Below are 20015 nucleotides of genomic sequence, written 5' to 3' on the forward strand. Positions count from 1 at the left end.
GGACCCCCAAACTCCCCCAGGGACCCCCAAAACCCCCCCTGGGACCCCAAAACCCCCCCTGGGACCCCCAAAACCTCCCCCAAATTCCCCCTGGGGACCCCCAAACCCCCCTGGGACCCCCCAAAACCCCCCTGGGACCCCCCAAAACCTCCCCCAAACCCCCCTGGGGACCCCCCAAACTCCCCCAGGGACCCCCAAAACCCCCCCTGGGACCCCCAAAACCTCCCCCAAATTCCCCCTGGGGCCCCCAAATCCCCCGGGACCCCCAAAACCTCCCCCAAACCCCCCTGGGGACCCCTAAATTCCCCCCAAATCCCCCCCAAACCCCTCTGGGGACCCCCCAAAACCTCCCCCAAATTCCTCCCGGGACCCCCCCAAACCCCCCCTGGGGACCCCCAAACCCCCCTGGGGACCCCCAAATTCCCCCCAAACCCCCCATGGGGACTCTCAAAAACCCCCCTGGGACCCCCAAAACCTCCCCCAAATTCCCCTGGGGACCCCCAAATTCCCCCCAAATCCCCCCCAAACCCTCCTGGGGACCCCCAAATCCCCCCCCAAATTCCTCCCGGGACCCCCCAAACCCCCCTGGGGACCCCCAAAACCCCCTGGGGACCCCCAAACCCCCCTGGGACCCCCAAAACCTCCCCCAAATTCCCCCTGGGGACCCCCAAACCCCCCTGGGACCCCCAAAACCTCCCCCAAACCCCCCTGGGGACCCCCAAACTCCCCCAGGGACCCCCAAAACCCCACTGGGACCCCCAAAACCTCCCCCAAAACCCCCTGGGACCCCCAAATTCCCCCCAAACCCCCCATGGGGACCCTCAAAAACCCCCCCTGGGACCCCCAAAACCTCCCCCAAATTCCCCCTGGGGCCCCCAAATCCCCCCGGGGACCCCCCAAAAACCCCCCTGGGACCCCCAAAACCTCCCCCAAATTCCCCCTGGGGACCCCCAAACCCCCCTGGGACCCCCCAAAACCCCCCTGGGACCCCCAAAACCTCCCCCAAATTCCCCCTGGGGACCCCCAAATTCCCCCCAAATCCCCCCCAAACCCTCCTGGGGACCCCCAAATCCCCCCCAAATTCCTCCCGGGACCCCCCAAACCCTCCTGGGGACCCCCAAAACCCCCTGGGGACCCCCAAACCCCCTGGGGACCCCCAAAACCCTCCTGGGGACCCCCAAAAAAACCCCCCAGGGGACACTCAGGGACCCCCCCCTGTGTCCCCTCCCCTCCCCCCCCCCCCCGCAGGCTCTGGGGGTCCTGGGCGGGACCCGAAGGTGACAAATTTGGGGCGCAGAAATACGAGGGGGGCACGGGCTGCTGGCAGGGCCCCAGCAGGGCCAGCACGGTGAGTGACCCCAAATCGCCCCAAATCACCCCAAAAATCACCCCAAACCACCCCAAAAATGACCCCAAAAACGGCCCCAAATCACCCCAAAAATCACCCCAAAAGTGACCCCAAACCACCCCAAAAATGACCCCAAAAACGGCCCCAAATCACCCCAAAAATCACCCCAAAAGTGACCCCAAACCACCCCAAAATGGCCCCAAATCACCCCAAAAGTGACCCCAAACCACCCCAAAAATCACCCCAAAAATCACCCCAAAAGTGACCCCAAATCACCCCAAAAGTGACCCCAAATCACCCCAAAAATGACCCCAAAAGTGACCCCAAATCACCCCAAAAGTGACCCCAAATCACCCCAAAAATGACCCCAAAAGTGACCCCAAATCACCCCAAAAGTGACCGCAAATCACCCCAAAAATCACCCCAAAAGTGACCCCAAAAGTGACCCCAAACCACCCCAAAATGGCCCCAAATCACCCCAAAAGTGACCCCAAATCACCCCAAAAATCACCCCAAAAGTGACCCCAAACCACCCCAAAAGTGACCCCAAAAGTGACCCCAAACCACCCCAAAATGGCCCCAAATCACCCCAAAATGGCCCCAAACCACCCCAAAAATGACCCCAAAAACGGCCCCAAATCACCCCAAAAATCACCCCAAAAGTGACCCCAAATCACCCCAAAATGGCCCCAAATCACCCCAAAAGTGGCACCTGAGATCCCAAGTCACCCCAAAAGTGGCACCTGAGACCCCAAATGGCCCCAAATCACCCCAAAAGTGACCCCAAACCACCCCAAAAATGACCCCAAAAACGGCCCCAAATCACCCCAAAAATCACCCCAAAAGTGACCCCAAATCACCCCAAAATGGCCCCAAATCACCCCAAAAGTGACCCCAAATCACCCCAAAAATGACCCCAAAAACGGCCCCAAATCACCCCAAAAATCACCCCAAAAGTGACCCCAAATCACCCCAAAAGTGACCCCAAAAGTGACCCCAAACCACCCCAAAAATGACCCCAAAAGTGACCCCAAATCACCCCAAAAGTGACCCCAAATCACCCCAAAAATCACCCCAAAAGTGACCCCAAATCACCCCAAAAATGACCCCAAAAGTGACCCCAAACCACCCCAAAATGGCCCCAAATCACCCCAAAAATCACCCCAAAAGTGACCCCAAACCACCCCAAAAGTGACCCCAAAAGTGACCCCAAACCACCCCAAAATGGCCCCAAATCACCCCAAAAGTGACCCCAAACCACCCCAAAAATCACCCCAAAAATGACCCCAAAAGTGACCCCAAATCACCCCAAAAGTGACCCCAAATCACCCCAAAAATGACCCCAAAAGTGACCCCAAATCACCCCAAAAGTGACCCCAAATCACCCCAAAAATGACCCCAAAAGTGACCCCAAATCACCCCAAAAGTGACCGCAAATCACCCCAAAAATCACCCCAAAAGTGACCCCAAAAGTGACCCCAAACCACCCCAAAATGGCCCCAAATCACCCCAAAAGTGACCCCAAATCACCCCAAAAATCACCCCAAAAGTGACCCCAAACCACCCCAAAAGTGACCCCAAAAGTGACCCCAAACCACCCCAAAATGGCCCCAAATCACCCCAAAATGGCCCCAAACCACCCCAAAAATGACCCCAAAAACGGCCCCAAATCACCCCAAAAATCACCCCAAAAATCACCCCAAAAGTGACCCCAAATCACCCCAAAAGTGACCCCAAAAGTGACCCCAAACCACCCCAAAAATGACCCCAAAAACGGCCCCAAATCACCCCAAAAATCACCCCAAAAGTGACCCCAAATCACCCCAAAATGGCCCCAAATCACCCCAAAAATGACCCCAAAAGTGACCCCAAATCACCCCAAAATGGCCCCAAATCACCCCAAAAGTGACCCCAAATCACCCCAAAAATGACCCCAAAAGTGACCCCAAACCACCCCAAAATGGCCCCAAATCACCCCAAAAGTGACCCCAAATCACCCCAAAAGTGACCCCAAATCACCCCAAAAATGACCCCAAAAGTGACCCCAAACCACCCCAAAATGGCCCCAAATCACCCCAAAAGTGACCCCAAATCACCCCAAAAATGACCCCAAAGTGACCCCAAATCACCCCAAAAGTGGCACCTGAGACCCCAAATGGCCCCAGAAGGCCCCAAAAGTGACCCCAAATGGCCCCAAATCACCCCAAAAGTGCCACCTGAGACCCCAAACGGCCCCAAATTGCCCCAAAAGTGGCACCTGAATCCCCCTGAGCTCCCCAGGTGCCCCCAGCTGTGCCCAGCTGTGCCCAGGTGTGTCCCAGGTGCCCCCCAGGTGCCCCCCAGGTGTCCCCAGCTGTGCCCAGCTGTGCCCAGCTGTGTCCTGGGTGCAGCTCACGTGTCCCAGGTGCCCCCCAGGTGCCCCCAGCTGTGCCCCAGCTGTGCCCAGGTGCCCCCAGGTGCCCCCCAGCTGTGCCCAGGTGCCCCCAGGTGTGTCCCAGCTGTGCCCAGGTGTGTCCCAGGTGCCCCCCAGCTGTGCCCAGGTGCCCCCAGGTGTGTCCCAGGTGCCCCCCAGCTGTGCCCAGCTGTGCCCAGCTGTGCCCAGGTGCCCCCCAGGTGTGTCCCAGCTGTGCCCAGGTGTGCCCAGGTGTGTCCTGGGTGCAGCTCAGGTGTCCCAGGTGCCCCCCAGGTGTGCACAGGTGCCCCCAGGTGCCCCCCAGCTGTGCCCAGCTGTGCCCAGCTGTGCCTCAGGTGTGTCCCGGGCGTTTCCCCTCCCCCCCCCAGGTGCGCCTGAGGTGTGGCCGGGACACGGCGCTGACGGCGGCCACGGAGCCGAGCCGCTGCGAGTACCTGCTGGAGCTGGAGACGCCCGCGGCCTGCAGGGAGCCGCCCGCCCCCCACGAGGAGCACGAGGAGCACGACGAGCTCTGAAACCCCAAAAACGGCCCCAAAATGCCCCAAAAAACGGCTCCAAAATGGCCCCAAAATGCCCCAAAAAACGCCTCAGAAATGGCCCCAAAATGCCCCAAAAAACGGCTCCGAAATGGCCCCAAAATGCCCCAAAAAACAGCTCCAAAATGCCCCAAAAAACGGCTCAAAAATGACCCCAAAATGCCCCAAAAAACGGCTCTTAAATAACCCAAAAACGGCCCAAAAATCCCATCAAAAATGGCCCCAAAATGCCCCAAAAACGGCCCAAAAATCCCATCAGAAATGGCCCCAAAATACCCCAAAAACGGCCCAAAAATCCCATCAGAAATGGACCAAAAATGGCCCCAAAATATCCCAAAACCGGCCCAAAATAGCCCAAAAAATGGCCCCAAAATAACCCAAAAATGGTTCCAAAAACGGCTCCAAAATCCCATCAGAAACAGCCCCAAAACGCCCCAAAATCCCTGCAGGAGCCGCCCGCCCCCCACGAGGAGCACGAGGAGCACGACGAGCTCTGAAACCCCAAAAACGGCCCCAAAATGCCCCAAAAAACGGCTCCGAAACGGCCCCAAAATACCCCAAAAAAACGCCTCCAAAATAACCCAAAAAACGCCTCCAAAATCCCATCAGAAACGGCCAAAATACCCCAAAAAACGGCTCCAAAATACCCCAAAAAACGGCTCCAAAATCCCATCAGAAACGGACCAAAAATGGCCCCAAAATACCCCAATAAATGGCTTCAAAATGGCCCCAAAATACCCCAAAAAACGCCTCCGAAATGGCCCCAAAATGCCCCAAAAAACGGCTCCAAAATCCCATCAGAAACGGCCAAAAATCCCATCAGAAATGGCCCCAAAATACCCCAAAAAACGGCTCCAAAATACCCCAAAACATGGCCCCAAAATAACCCAAAAATGCCCCAAAAAGGCCCAAAAATCCCATCAGAAATGGCCTCCAAATGGCCCCCAAATACCCCAAAAAACGGCTCCAAAATCCCATCAGAAACGGCCCCAAAACGCCCCAAAATCCCTGCAGGAGCCGCCCGCCCCCCACGAGGAGCACGAGGAGCACGACGAGCTCTGAAACCCCAAAAACGGCCCCAAAATACCCCAAAAAACGGCTCCGAAATGGCCCCAAAATGCCCCAAAAAACGGCTCCAAAATAACCCAAAAAACGGCTCCAAAATCCCATCAGAAACGGCCAAAAATCCCATCAGAAATAGCCCCAAAATACCCCAAAAAACGCCTCCAAAACGGCTCCAAAATGCCCCAAAAAACGGCTCCAAAATACCCCAAAAAACGGCTCCAAAATCCCATCAGAAATGGCCCCAAAATGCCCCAAAAAAGGCTCCAAAATACCCAATAAATGGCCCCAAAATGCCCCAAAAAACGCCTCCGAAATCCCATCAGAAACAGCCAAAATCCCATCAGAAATGGCCCCAAAATGCCCCAAAAAACGGCTCCAAAATACCCAATAAATGGCCCCCAAATACCCCAAAAAACGGCTCAGAAATGGCCCCAAAATGCCCCAAAAAACGGCTCCAAAATGGCCCCAAATACCCCAAAAAACGCCTCCAAAATCCCATCAGAAACGGCCAAAAATCCCATCAGAAATGGCCCCAAAATGCCCCAAAAAACAGCTCCAAAATAACCCAGAAATGGCTCCAAAATACCCCAAAAACAGCCCCAAAATAACCCAATAAATGGCCCCAAAACACCCCAAAAACAGCCCCAAAATCTCATCCAAAACAGCCCCAAATACCCCCAAAAAACGGCTCCAAAATACCCCAAAAAACGGCTCCAAAATCCCATCAGAAACGGACCAAAAATGGCCCCAAAACGCCCCAAAATCCCTGCAGGAGCCGCCCGCCCCCCACGAGGAGCACGAGGAGCACGACGAGCTCTGAAACCCCAAAAACGGCCCCAAAATGCCCCAAAAAACGGCTCCGAAATGGCCCCAAAATGCCCCAAAAAACGGCTCCAAAATAACCCAAAAAACGGCTCCAAAATCCCATCAGAAACGGCCAAAATACCCCAAAAAACGGCTCCAAAATACCCCAAAAAACGGCTCCAAAATCCCATCAGAAACGGACCAAAAATGGCCCCAAAATACCCCAATAAATGGCTTCAAAATGGCCCCAAAATACCCCAAAAAACGCCTCCGAAATGGCCCCAAAATGCCCCAAAAAACGGCTCCAAAATCCCATCAGAAACGGCCAAAAATCCCATCAGAAATGGCCCCAAAATACCCCAAAAAACGGCTCCAAAATACCCCAAAACATGGCCCCAAAATAACCCAAAAATGCCCCAAAAAGGCCCAAAAATCCCATCAGAAATGGCCTCCAAATGGCCCCCAAATACCCCAAAAAACGGCTCCAAAATCCCATCAGAAACGGCCCCAAAACGCCCCAAAATCCCTGCAGGAGCCGCCCGCCCCCCACGAGGAGCACGAGGAGCACGACGAGCTCTGAAACCCCAAAAACGGCCCCAAAATGCCCCAAAAAACGCCTCCGAAATGGCCCCAAAATACCCCAAAAAACGCCTCCAAAATCCCATCAGAAACGGCCAAAAATCCCATCAGAAATGGCCCCAAAATACCCCAAAAAACGGCTCCAAAATACCCCAAAACATGGCCCCAAAATAACCCAAAAATGCCCCAAAAAAGGCCCAAAAATCCCATCAGAAATGGCCTCCAAATGGCCCCCAAATACCCCAAAAAACGGCTCCAAAATCCCATCAGAAACGGCCCCAAAACGCCCCAAAATCCCTGCAGGAGCCGCCCGCCCCCCACGAGGAGCACGAGGAGCACGACGAGCTCTGAAACCCCAAAAACGGCCCCAAAATGCCCCAAAAAACGGCTCCGAAATGGCCCCAAAATGCCCCAAAAAACGGCTCCAAAATAACCCAAAAAACGGCTCCAAAATCCCATCAGAAACGGATCAAAAATGGCCCCAAAATACCCCAATAAATGGCCCCAAAACACCCCAAAAGCAGCCCCAAAATCTCATCCAAAACAGCCCCAAAATACCCCAAAAAAGGGCCCAAAAATGCCCCAAAAATGGCCCCAAAATACCCCAAGAAACAGCTCCAAAATGGCCCCAAAATACCCCAAAATGGCCCAAAAATGGCCCCAAAATACCCCAAAAACACCCCAAAATGCCCCAATAAATGGCCCCAAAACACCCCAAAAACAGCCCCAAAATCTCATCCAAAACAGCCCCAAAATAACCCAAAAAAGGGCCCAAAAATGCCCCAAAAATGGCCCCAAAATAACCCAAAACCGGCTCCAAAATACTCCAAAAAACGGCCCCAAAATGGCCCCAAAATACCCCAAAAAACGGTTCCAAAATGGTCCCAAAATACCCCAAAAAACGGCCCCAAAATGGCCCCAAAATACCCCAAAAAACGGCTCCAAAATGGCCCCAAAATACCCCCAAAAACGGCTCCAAAATACCCCAAAAAACGGCCCAAAAATGGCCCCAAAATACCCCAAAAACACCCCAAATGCCCCAATAAATGGCCCAAAACCACCCCAAAAGCAGCCCCAAAATCTCATCCAAAACAGCCCCAAAATACCCCCAAAAAAGGGCCCAAAATAACCCAAAAACGGCTCCAAAATACCCCAAAAAAGGCTCCAAGATAACCCCAATAAATGGCCCCAGAACACCCCAAAAACAGCCCCAAAATCTCATCCAAAACAGCCCCAAAATACCCCAAAAAACGGCCCCAAAATGGCCCCCAAATACCCCAAAAAACGGCTCCAAAATCCCATCAGAAACGGCCCAAAAATGGCCCCAAAATGCCCCAAAAAAGGGCCCGAAACATCCCAAAAGCAGCCCCAAAATCTCATCCAAAACAGCCCCAAAACACCCCAAAAAAGGGCCCAAAAATATCCCAAAAAATCGCCCCAAAAATATCCCAAAATGACCCAAAATACCCCAAAAAACGGCCCCAAAAATGGCCCAAAAATGACTCAAAACCAGCCCCAAAATATCCCAAAAATGGCCCCAAAATACCCCAAAAACGGCCCCAAAAATATCCCAAAAAACGGCCCCAAAAATACCCCCAAAATAACCCAAAAAATGGCCCCAAAATACCCCAAAAACGGACCCCAAAAATAGCCCAAAAACCGACCCCAAAATACCCCAAAACCGGCCCAAAAATACCCCCAAAAAACGGCACCAAAAAAGCCAAAAAATCCCCCAAAAATGTCCAAAAAAAAATCCCCCCAAAATTTTCTCCCCAAAAATTCCAAAATCCCCCCAAATCCCCCCAAAATGGCCTCGTGCCTCAGTTTCCCTCTCCCAGAACCCCAAAATTTGGGGAATTTTGGGATGTTTTCCTGGGATTTTGGGGCTTTTCCTGCCTCAGTTTCCCTTTTCCCAGGACCCAAAATTTGGGAATTAAATTTGGGAATTTTGGGGCATTTTCCCTGGATTTTGGGGCTTTCCCTGCCTCAGTTTCCCTCTCCCGGGACCCCAAAATTTGGGAATTAAATTTGGGAATTTTGGGGCATTTTCCCGGGATTTTGGGGCTTTTCCTGCCTCAGTTTCCCTTTCCTTGGGACCCCAAAATTTGGGAATTAAATTTGGGAATTTTGGGGTTTTTTCCCCGGTTTCCCTGCCTCAGTTTCCCTCACCTGGGACCCCAAAATTTGGGAATTAAATTTGGGAATTTTGGGGTTTTTTCCCCCAATTCCGAGGGTTCCCTGCCTCAGTTTCCCTCTCCCGGGACCCCAAAATTTGGGAATTAAATTTGGGAATTTTGGGGATTTTTCCCGGGATTTTGGGGCTTTTCCTGCCTCAGTTTCCCTCACCCAGAACCCCAAAATTTGGGGAATTTTGGGGCGTTTTCCCGGGATTTTGGGGCTTTCCCTGCCTCAGTTTCCCTCTCCCAGGACCCCAAAATTTGGGAATTAAATTTGGGAATTTTGGGGGTTTTTCCCTGGATTTTGGGGCATTTTCCCTGGATTTTGGGGGTTTCCCTGCCTCAGTTTCCCTCTCCCAGGACCCAAAATTTGGGAATTAAATTTGGGAATTTTGGGGCATTTTCCCGGGATTTTGGGGCTTTCCCTGCCTCAGTTTCCTTTTTCTTGGGACCCCAAAATTTGGGAATTAAATTCGGGAATTTGGGGGATTTTTCCCGGGATTTTTGGGGCTTTCCCTGCCTCAGTTTCCCTCTCCCAGGACCCAAAATTTGGGTGTCAAATATGGCAATTTTAGGGATTTTTCCCTGGGTTTCCCTCTTCCCCCAAGGCCCATCCCAACCTCCCAAATCCCGGGAATTTCAAACCTCAACCCCCCTCCCCCCAAAAAACCGGAATAAACCCCCCCCCCCCCCCCCCAAAAATTAAAAACAAACCGAATAAAAACCCAATTAAAAATAAAAATAAAAATAAAAATAAAAATAAAACCTCTTTTTATTGCCAAAAAAAAAAAAAGCCCCCGGAATTCCGGGCTCAGAGCTCGTCGCGCCGGGGGTGGGAATTGCGGGATTCCCGCGGGAATTCCCGCTGCCCATCCCAAATTTCGGGGGGCTCCGGGGGGGTCTCGGTGTCGCTGACGTAGCCGGGGTCGCCCGTGTAGTGCGTGGGGAAGAGCAGCAGCGGATCCGCGGAAAAGGCCTCGAGATCCCGCCGGGAAAAGTGCCGGGAGTACTCGGGGCTGCGGGGAAAAATGGGGAGAAACGGGTGAGAATTGGGGAAAAAGGGGGAAAATGGGGGAAAAAGGGGGAAAAATGGGGAGAAATGGGGAAAAAACGGGAGAAAACAAGGAAAAATGGGGGGAAAAATGGGGAGAAATGGGGAAAAAACGGGAAAAATGGAGGAAAAACGGGTGAGAATTGGGGAAAACGGGGGAAAAAGGGGGAAAAAATGGGGGGAAAATGGGGAAAAAATGGGGAGAATTGGGGAAAAAGGGGGAAAAATGGGGAGAAACGGGTGAGAATTGGGGAAAAAGGGAGAAAATGGGGGAAAAAGGGGGAAAAATGGGGAAAAAACGGGGAAAAATGGGGAGAAACGGGTGAGAATTGGGGAAAAAGGGGGAAAATAGGGGAAAAATGGGGAGAATTGGGGAAAAAGGGAGAAAATGGGGGAAAAAGGGGGAAAAATGGGGAAAAAACGGGTGAGAATTGGGGAAAAATGGGGAAAATGGGGGAAAAAACAAGGAAAAATGGGGAAAAAATGGGAAAAATGGGGAAAAAACGGGAGAAAACAAGGAAAAACGGGGGGGAAAATGGGGAGAAATGGGGAAAAAACGGGGAAAAATGGAGGAAAAACGGGGAAAAAATGGGGAGAAATGGGGGGAAAATGGGTGAGGAATGAGGGAAAATGGGTGAGAGATCCAGGAAATCTCCGGGAAAAGGGCCGGGAGTACTCGGGGCTGCGGGGAAAAATGGGGAGAGACGGGTGAGAATTGGGGAAAAAGGGGGAAAATGGGGGAAAAATGGGGAAAAAGGGGGAAAAACGGGGAGAAAGGGGGAAAAAACGGGAGAAAACAAGGAAAAACGGGGGGAAAAATGGGGAGAAATGGGGAAAAAACGGGTGAGAATTGGGGAAAATCGGGGGAAAAATGGGGAGAAATGGGGAGAAATGGGTGAGAGATCCAGGAAAAGGGCCGGGAGTACTCGGGGCTGCGGGGAAAAATGGGGAGAAACGGGTGAGAATTGGGGAAAAAGGGGGAAAATGGGGAAAAAAGGGGGAAAAACGGGGAGAAAGGGGGAAAAAACAGGAGAAAACAAGGAAAAATGGGGGGAGAAATGGGGAAAAAACGGGGAAAAATGGAGGAAAAACGGGTGAGAATTGGGGAAAACGGGGGAAAAAGGGGGAAAAAATGGGGGGAAAATGGGGAAAAAATGGGGAGAATTGGGGAAAAAGGGGGGAAAATGGGGAGAAACGGGTGAGAATTGGGGAAAAAGGGAGAAAATGGGGGAAAAAGGGGGAAAAATGGGGAAAAAACGGGGAAAAATGGGGAGAAACGGGTGAGAATTGGGGAAAAAGGGGGAAAATAGGGGAAAAATGGGGAGAATTGGGGAAAAAGGGAGAAAATGGGGGAAAAAGGGGGAAAAATGGGGAAAAAACGGGTGAGAATTGGGGAAAAATGGGGAAAATGGGGGAAAAAACAAGGAAAAATGGGGAAAAAATGGGAAAAATGGGGAAAAAACGGGAGAAAACAAGGAAAAACGGGGGGGAAAATGGGGAGAAATGGGGAAAAAACGGGGAAAAATGGAGGAAAAACGGGGAAAAAATGGGGAGAAATGGGGGGAAAATGGGTGAGGAATGAGGGAAAATGGGTGAGAGATCCAGGAAATCTCCGGGAAAAGGGCCGGGAGTACTCGGGGCTGCGGGGAAAAATGGGGAGAGACGGGTGAGAATTGGGGAAAAAGGGGGAAAATGGGGGAAAAATGGGGAAAAAAGGGGGAAAAATGGGGAGAAATGGGGAAAAAACGGGAGAAAACAAGGAAAAATGGGGGGAAAAATGGGGAGAAATGGGGAAAAAACGGGGAAAAATGGAGGAAAAACGGGTGAGAATTGGGGAAAACGGGGGAAAAAGGGGGAAAAAATGGGGGGAAAATGGGGAAAAAATGGGGAGAATTGGGGAAAAAGGGGGAAAAATGGGGAGAAACGGGTGAGAATTGGGGAAAAAGGGAGAAAATGGGGGAAAAAGGGGGAAAAATGGGGAAAAAACGGGGAAAAATGGGGAGAAACGGGTGAGAATTGGGGAAAAAGGGGGAAAATGGGGGAAAAATGGGGAAAAAGGGGGGAAAACGGGGAGAAAGGGGGAAAAAACGGGAGAAAACAAGGAAAAATGGGGGGAAAAATGGGGAGAAATGGGGAAAAAACGGGTGAGAATTGGGGAAAATCGGGGGAAAAATGGGGAGAAATGGGGAGAAATGGGTGAGAGATCCAGGAAAAGGGCCGGGAGTACTCGGGGCTGCGGGGAAAAATGGGGAGAAACGGGTGAGAATTGGGGAAAAACGGGGGAAAATGGGGAAAAAAGGGGGAAAAACGGGGAGAAAGGGGGAAAAAACAGGAGAAAACAAGGAAAAATGGGGGGAAAAATGGGGAGAAATGGGGAAAAAACGGGAAAAATGGAGGAAAAACGGGTGAGAATTGGGGAAAACGGGGGAAAAAGGGGGAAAAAATGGGGGGAAAATGGGGAAAAAATGGGGAGAATTGGGGAAAAAGGGAGAAAATGGGGGAAAAAGGGGGAAAAAATGGGGGGAAAATGGGGAAAAAATGGGGAGAATTGGGGAAAAAGGGAGAAAATGGGGGAAAAACGGGGAAAAATGGGGAAAAAACGGGGAAAAATGGGGAGAAACGGGTGAGAATTGGGGAAAAAGGGGGAAAATAGGGGAAAAATGGGGAGAATTGGGGAAAAAGGGAGAAAATGGGGGAAAAAGGGGGAAAAATGGGGAAAAAACGGGTGAGAATTGGGGAAAAATGGGGAAAATGGGGGAAAAAACAAGGAAAAATGGGGAAAAAATGGGAAAAATGGGGAAAAAACGGGAGAAAACAAGGAAAAACGGGGGGGAAAATGGGGAGAAATGGGGAAAAAACGGGGAAAAATGGAGGAAAAACGGGGAAAAAATGGGGAGAAATGGGGGGAAAATGGGTGAGGAATGAGGGAAAATGGGTGAGAGATCCAGGAAATCTCCGGGAAAAGGGCCGGGAGTACTCGGGGCTGCGGGGAAAAATGGGGAGAGACGGGTGAGAATTGGGGAAAAAGGGGGAAAATGGGGGAAAAATGGGGAAAAAAGGGGAAAAAACAGGGAGAAAGGGGGAAAAAACGGGAGAAAACAAGGAAAAACGGGGGGAAAAATGGGGAGAAATGGGGAAAAAACGGGGAAAAATGGAGGAAAAACGGGTGAGAATTGGGGAAAACGGGGGAAAAAGGGGGAAAAATGGGGAAAGAACTGGGAAAAATGGGGAAAAAACGGGTGAGAATTGGGGAAAATGGGGGAGAAATGGGGAAAAATAGGGGGGAAATGGGTGAGAGATCCAGGAAAAGGGCCGGGAGTACTCGGGGCTGCGGGGAAAAATGGGGAGAGACGGGTGAGAATTGGGGAAAAAGGGGGAAAATGGGGGAAAAATGGGGAAAAAAGGGGGAAAAACGGGTGAGAATTGGGGAAAAAGGGGGAAAATGGGGGAAAAACAGGGAAAAAATGGGAAAAATGGGGAAAAAACGGGGAAAAAACAAGGAAAATGGGGGGAAAATGGGGAAAAACGGGGAAAAAATGGGAAAAATGGGGAAAAAACGGGGAAAAATGGAGGAAAAATGGGGAAAAACGGGTGAGAATTGGGGAAAATGGGGAAAAAACGGGGAAAAATGGAGGAAAAATGGGGAAAAATGGGGAAAAAACGGGAGAAAGAACGGGAGAAAACAAGGAAAAATGGAGGGGAAAATGGGTGAGAGATCCAGGAAATCTCAGGGAAAAGGGCCGGGAGTACTCGGGGCTGCGGGGAAAAATGGGGAAAAACGGGGGAGAATTGGGGAAAAATGGGGAAAATGGGGGAAAACGGGGGAAAAAAGGGGGAAAAACGGGGAGAAAGGGGGAAAAAACGGGAGAAAACAAGGAAAAATGGGGAAAGAACTGGGAAAAATGGGGAAAAAACGGGTGAGAATTGGGGAAAATCGGGGGAAAAATGGGGAAAAATAGGGGGGAAATGGGTGAGAGATCCAGGAAAAGTGCCGGGAGTACTCGGGGCTGCGGGGAAAAATGGGGAGAAACGGGTGAGAATTGGGGAAAAACGGGGGAAAAATGGGGAGAAATGGGGAAAAAGGGGGAAAAACGGGTGAGAATTGGGGAAAAAGGGGGAAAATGGGGGAAAAATGGGGAAAAAAGGGGGAAAAACGGGTGAGAATTGGGGAAAAAGGGGGAAAAATGGGGGAAAAAGGGGGAGAAAAGGGGGAAAAAACGGGGAGAAAGGGGGAAAAAACGGGAGAAAAGGGGGAAAAAACGGGGAGAAAGGGGGAAAAAACGGGAGAAAACAAGGAAAAATGGGGGGAAAAATGGGGAGAAATGGGGAAAAAACGGGGAAAAATGGAGGAAAAACGGGTGAGAATTGGGGAAAACGGGGGAAAAAGGGGGAAAAATGGGGAAAGAACTGGGAAAAATGGGGAAAAACGGGTGAGAATTGGGGAAAATGGGGAAAAAACGGGGAAAAATGGAGGAAAAATGGGGAAAAATGGGGAAAAAACGGGAGAAAGAACGGGAGAAAACGGGGAAAAATTGAGGGGAAAATGGGTGAGAGATCCAGGAAATCTCAGGGAAAAGGGCCGGGAGTACTCGGGGCTGTGGGGAAAAATGGGGAGAGATGGGGGAGAATTGGGGAAAAATGGGGAAAAAGGGGGAAAATGGGGAGAAAGGGGGAAAAACGGGAGAAAGAACAGGAGAAAACGGGGAAAAATGGAGGAAAAACAGGGAAAAAATGGGAAAAATGGGGAAAAAACGGGGAAAAAACAAGGAAAATGGGGGAAAAATGGGGAAAAACGGGGAAAAAATGGGAAAAATGGGGAAAAAACGGGGAAAAATGGAGGAAAAATGGGGAAAAATGGGGAAAAAATGGGAGAAAGAACGGGAGAAAACAAGGAAAAATGGGGGGAAAATGGGTGAGAGATCCAGGAAATCTCAGGGAAAAGGGCCGGGAGTACTCGGGGCTGCGGGGAAATGGGGAGAAATGGGGGAAATCCCACCAATCCCATAAATCCCCCCAATCCCCCCAATGCCATGAACACCTGGGGTGCCGGTCGAACATGAGGGGCAGGAATTCATCCCTGTATCCCGCATATCCCATAAATCCCATACATCCCATAAATCCCATATATCCCATAAATCCCACATATCCCATAAATCCCATTTATCCCGGATCCCAAATCCCACAAATCCCACCAATCCCATAAATCCCCCCAATCCCATGAACACCTGGGGTGCCGGTCGAACATGAGGGGCAGGAATTCATCCCTGTATCCCATTTATCCCATAAATCCCATAAACCCCATTTACCCCGGATCCCAAATCCCCCCAATCCCACTAATCCCATGAACACCTGGGGTGCCGGAATTCAACCCTGTATCCCGTATATCCCATAAATCCCATATATCCCATAAATCCCACCAATCCCACAAACCCCATGAATCCCACCAATACCTGGGGTGCCGGTCGAACATGAGGGGCAGGAACTCGTCCCTGTATCCCGCATATCCCACAAATCCCATAAATCCCATAAATCCCACAAATCCCATAAATCCCCTAAATCCCACCAATCCCACTAATCCCATGAACACCTGGGGTGCCGGAATTCAACCCTGTATCCCATATATCCCATAAATCCCATATATCCCATAAATCCCACAAATCCCATAAATCCCACCAATACCTGGGGTGCCCCTCGAACATGAGGGGCAGGAACTCGTCCCTGTATCCCGCATATCCCATAAATCCCATAAATCCCATATATCCCATTTATCCCATAAATCCCACAAATCCCACAAATCCCACAAATCCCACCAATCTCATAAATCCCCCCAATCCCCCCAATCCCATGAACACCTGGGGTGCCGGTCGAACATGAGGGGCAGGAACTCGCTCCTGTATCCCATAAATCCCATATATCCCATAAATCCCATATATCCCATTTATCCCATATATCCCATAAATCCCATATATCCCATTTATCCCATATATCCCATAAATCCCACCAATCCCACCAATCCCATAAATCCCACAAATCCCTGGGGTGCCGGTCAAGCATACAGAAACACGTTCCTGTATCCCATAAATCCCATATATCCCATAAATCCCATTTATCCCATTTATCCCATAAATCCCACAAATCCCACCAATCCCATAAATCCCCCCAATCCCCCCAATGCCATGAACACCTGGGGTGCCGGTCGAACACGAGGGGCAGGAATTCATCCCTGTATGCCATTTATCCCATAAATCCCATAAACCCCATTTACCCCGGATCCCAAATCCCCCCAATCCCACTAATCCCATGAACACCTGGGGTGCCGGAATTCAACCCTGTATCCCGTATATCCCATAAATCCCATATATCCCATAAATCCCACCAATCCCACAAACCCCATAAATCCCACCAATACCTGGGGTGCCGGTCGAACATGAGGGGCAGGAACTCGTCCCTGTATCCCGCATATCCCATAAATCCCATATATCCCATAAATCCCATATATCCCATAAATCCCACAAATCCCATAAATCCCACCAATCCCATAAATCCCATAAATCCCCCCAATCCCATGAACACCTGGGGTGCCGGTCGAACATGAGGGGCAGGAACTCGCTCCTGTATCCCATATATCCCATAAATCCCATATATCCCATAAATCCCATACATCTCATAAATCCCATATATCCCATAAATCCCATATATCCCATTTATCCCATATATCCCATAAATCCCACCAATCCCACCAATCCCATAAATCCCACAAATCCCTGGGGTGCCGGTCAAGCATACAGAAACACGTTCCTGTATCCCATAAATCCCATATATCCCATAAATCCCATAAATCCCATAAATCCCATATATCCCATAAATCCCACAAATCCCACAAATCCCATAAATCCCACCAATCCCACTAATGCCATGAACACCTGGGGTGCCGGTCGAACATGAGGGGCAGGAACTCGTCCCTGTATCCCATATATCCCATAAATCCCATATATCCCATAAATCCCATATATCCCATATAGCCCATAAATCCCATGTATCCCATAAATCCCATATATCCCATACATCCCATAAACCCCATTTATCCCAGATCCCAAATCCCATAAATCCCAAAATCCCCCCAATCCCATGAACACCTGGGGTGCCGGTCGAACATGAGGGGCAGGAATTCATCCCTGTATCCCATATATCCCATAAATCCCATATATCCCATAAATCCCATACATCTCATAAATCCCATATATCCCATAAATCCCATATATCCCATTTATCCCATATATCCCATAAATCCCACCAATCCCACCAATCCCATAAATCCCACAAATCCCTGGGGTGCCGGTCAAGCATACAGAAACACGTTCCTGTATCCCATAAATCCCATATATCCCATAAATCCCATTTATCCCATTTATCCCATAAATCCCACAAATCCCACCAATCCCATAAATCCCCCCAATCCCCCCAATGCCATGAACACCTGGGGTGCCGGTCGAACACGAGGGGCAGGAATTCATCCCTGTATGCCATTTATCCCATAAATCCCATAAACCCCATTTACCCCGGATCCCAAATCCCCCCAATCCCACTAATCCCATGAACACCTGGGGTGCCGGAATTCAACCCTGTATCCCGTATATCCCATAAATCCCATATATCCCATAAATCCCACCAATCCCACAAACCCCACGAATCCCCCCAATACCTGGGGTGCCGGTCGAACATGAGGGGCAGGAACTCGCTCCTGTATCCCATAAATCCCATATATCCCATATATCCCATAAATCCCATATATCCCATAAATCCCACCAATCCCACAAACCCCATGAATCCCACCAATACCTGGGGTGCCGGTCGAACATGAGGGGCAGGAACTCGCTCCTGTATCCCATATATCCCATAAATCCCATATATCCCATAAATCCCACCAATCCCACAAACCCCATGAATCCCACCAATACCTGGGGTGCCGGTCGAACATGAGGGGCAGGAACTCGCTCCTGTATCCCATAAATCCCATAAATCCCATATATCCCATAAATCCCATATATCCCATAAATCCCACCAATCCCACAAACCCCACAAATCCCCCCAATACCTGGGGTGCCGGTCGAACATGAGGGGCAGGAACTCGTCCCTGTATCCCGCATATCCCATAAATCCCATAAATCCCATATATCCCATAAATCCCATATATCCCATAAACCCCACCAATCCCACAAATCCCACGAATCCCCCCAATACCTGGGGTGCCGGTCGAACATGAGGGGCAGGAACTCGTCCACCGGGATCATCTTGCCCAGGGGCTCGGCCGCCAGCAGCTTGCGGGCCCCGCGCAGGGACAGCGCGTAGCCCAGGCTCCAGTAGGAGTAGCCCGGCCGCAGCAGCTGCCGGACGCCGGGAACGCCGCGCTCCGAGCGCTCCGGCTCCAGCCGCTTGCGGCCCAGGTAGCTGCGGGCAGCGGGGCCGGCGCGGTCAGGGGGGTCGGTGCGGTCAGGGGGGTCAAGGGGGTCAATGGGGTCGGTGGGGTCAGTGGGGTCAGTGGGGTCGGTGGGGTCAATGAGATCAATGGGGTCAGTGGGGTCAATGCGATCAATGGGGTCAATGGGGTCAATGGGGTCAGTGGGGTCAATGGGGTCAATGGGGTCGGCGGGGTCAAGGGGGTCAATGGGGTCAGTGGGGTCATGGGGTCAATGGGGTCAGGGGGATCAATAGGGTCAATGGGATCAATGGGGTCAGTGGGGTCAATGAGATCAATGGGGTCAATGGGGTCAATGAGATCAATGGGGTCAATGAGATCAATGGGGTCAATGGGGTCAGTGGGGTCATGGGGTCAATGGGGTCAGGGGGATCAATAGGGTCAATGGGATCAATGGGGTCAGTGGGGTCAATGAGATCCATGGGGTCAATGCGGTCAATGAGATCAATGGGGTCAATGAGATCAATGGGGTCAATGGGGTCAGTGGGGTCAATGGGGTCAATGCGGCCAATGGGGTCAATGGCATCAGGGGGATCAATGGGGTCAATAGGGTCAGTGGGGTCAGTGGGGTCGGTGGGGTCAAGGGGGTCGGTGGGGTCAGTGGGGTCATGGGGTTAATGGGGTCAGGGGGATCAATAGGGTCAATGGGATCAATGGGGTCAGTGGGGTCAATGAGATCCATGGGGTCAATGCGGTCAATGAGATCAATGGGGTCAATGAGATCAATGGGGTCAATGGGGTCAGTGGGGTGAATGGGGTCAATGCGGCCAATGGGGTCAATGGCATCAGGGGGATCAATAGGGTCAGTGGGGTCAGTGGGTCAATGGGGTCAATGCCACCAATGGGGTCAGTGGGGTCAATGTGGTCAGTGGGGTCATGGGGTCAATGGGGTCAGGGGGATCAATAGGGTCAATGGGATCAATGGGGTCAATGCGGTCAATGAGATCAATGGGGTCAATGAGATCAATGGGGTCAATGGGGTCAGTGGGGTCAATGGGGTCAATGCGGCCAATGGGGTCAATGGCATCAGGGGGATCAATAGGGTCAATGGGGTCAGTGTGGTCAATGGGATCAATAGCATCGGGGGATCAATGGGGTCAATGGGGTCAATGCGGTCAATGGGGTCAGTGGGGTCAATGCAGTCAATGGGGTCAATGGGGTCAATGGCATCAGGGGGATCAATGGGGTCAATGGGGTCGGTGCGGTCAACGGGATCAATGGGGTCAATGCGGTCAATGGGATCAATAGCATCAGGGGATCAATGGGGTCAATGCGGTCAATGGGGTCAATGGGGTCAATGGCATCAGGGGGATCAATGGGGTCAATAGGGTCGGTGCGGTCAATGGGGTCAATGCGGTCAATGGGATCAATAGCATCGGGGGATCAATGGGTCAGTGGGGTCAGTGCGGTCAATGGGGTCAATGAGATCAATGGGGTCAATGGGGTCAATGGCATCAGGGGGATCAATGGGGTCAATGGGGTTGGTGCAGTCAATGGGGTCAATGGAATCAATGGGATCAATGCGGTCAATGGGATCAACAGCATCAGGGGGATCAATGGGGTCAG

The 20015-nt window shown here is 51.3% G+C and overlaps 1 protein-coding gene across 1 annotated transcript in view; it reads right to left on the bottom strand.

Annotated features, from left to right (window-relative positions):
• Nucleotides 1-9664: 9664 nt before the first annotated feature.
• LOC138100198 (procollagen galactosyltransferase 1-like) overlaps nucleotides 9665-20015 on the bottom strand; it is a 40010-nt gene continuing 29659 nt past the window's right edge. The window contains exons 11-12 of the mRNA XM_068997966.1: nucleotides 18215-18421; nucleotides 9665-9938 (exon numbers count right to left, since the gene is read on the bottom strand). Of these exons, the coding sequence (XP_068854067.1) occupies nucleotides 9734-9938; nucleotides 18215-18421 (412 nt within the window). The 3' untranslated portion in view covers nucleotides 9665-9733. The remainder of the gene's footprint in view (nucleotides 9939-18214; nucleotides 18422-20015) is intronic.

The sequence above is a fragment of the Aphelocoma coerulescens genome, chromosome 30 (genome assembly GCF_041296385.1).
Source record: "Aphelocoma coerulescens isolate FSJ_1873_10779 chromosome 30, UR_Acoe_1.0, whole genome shotgun sequence".
NCBI lineage: Eukaryota > Metazoa > Chordata > Aves > Passeriformes > Corvidae > Aphelocoma > Aphelocoma coerulescens.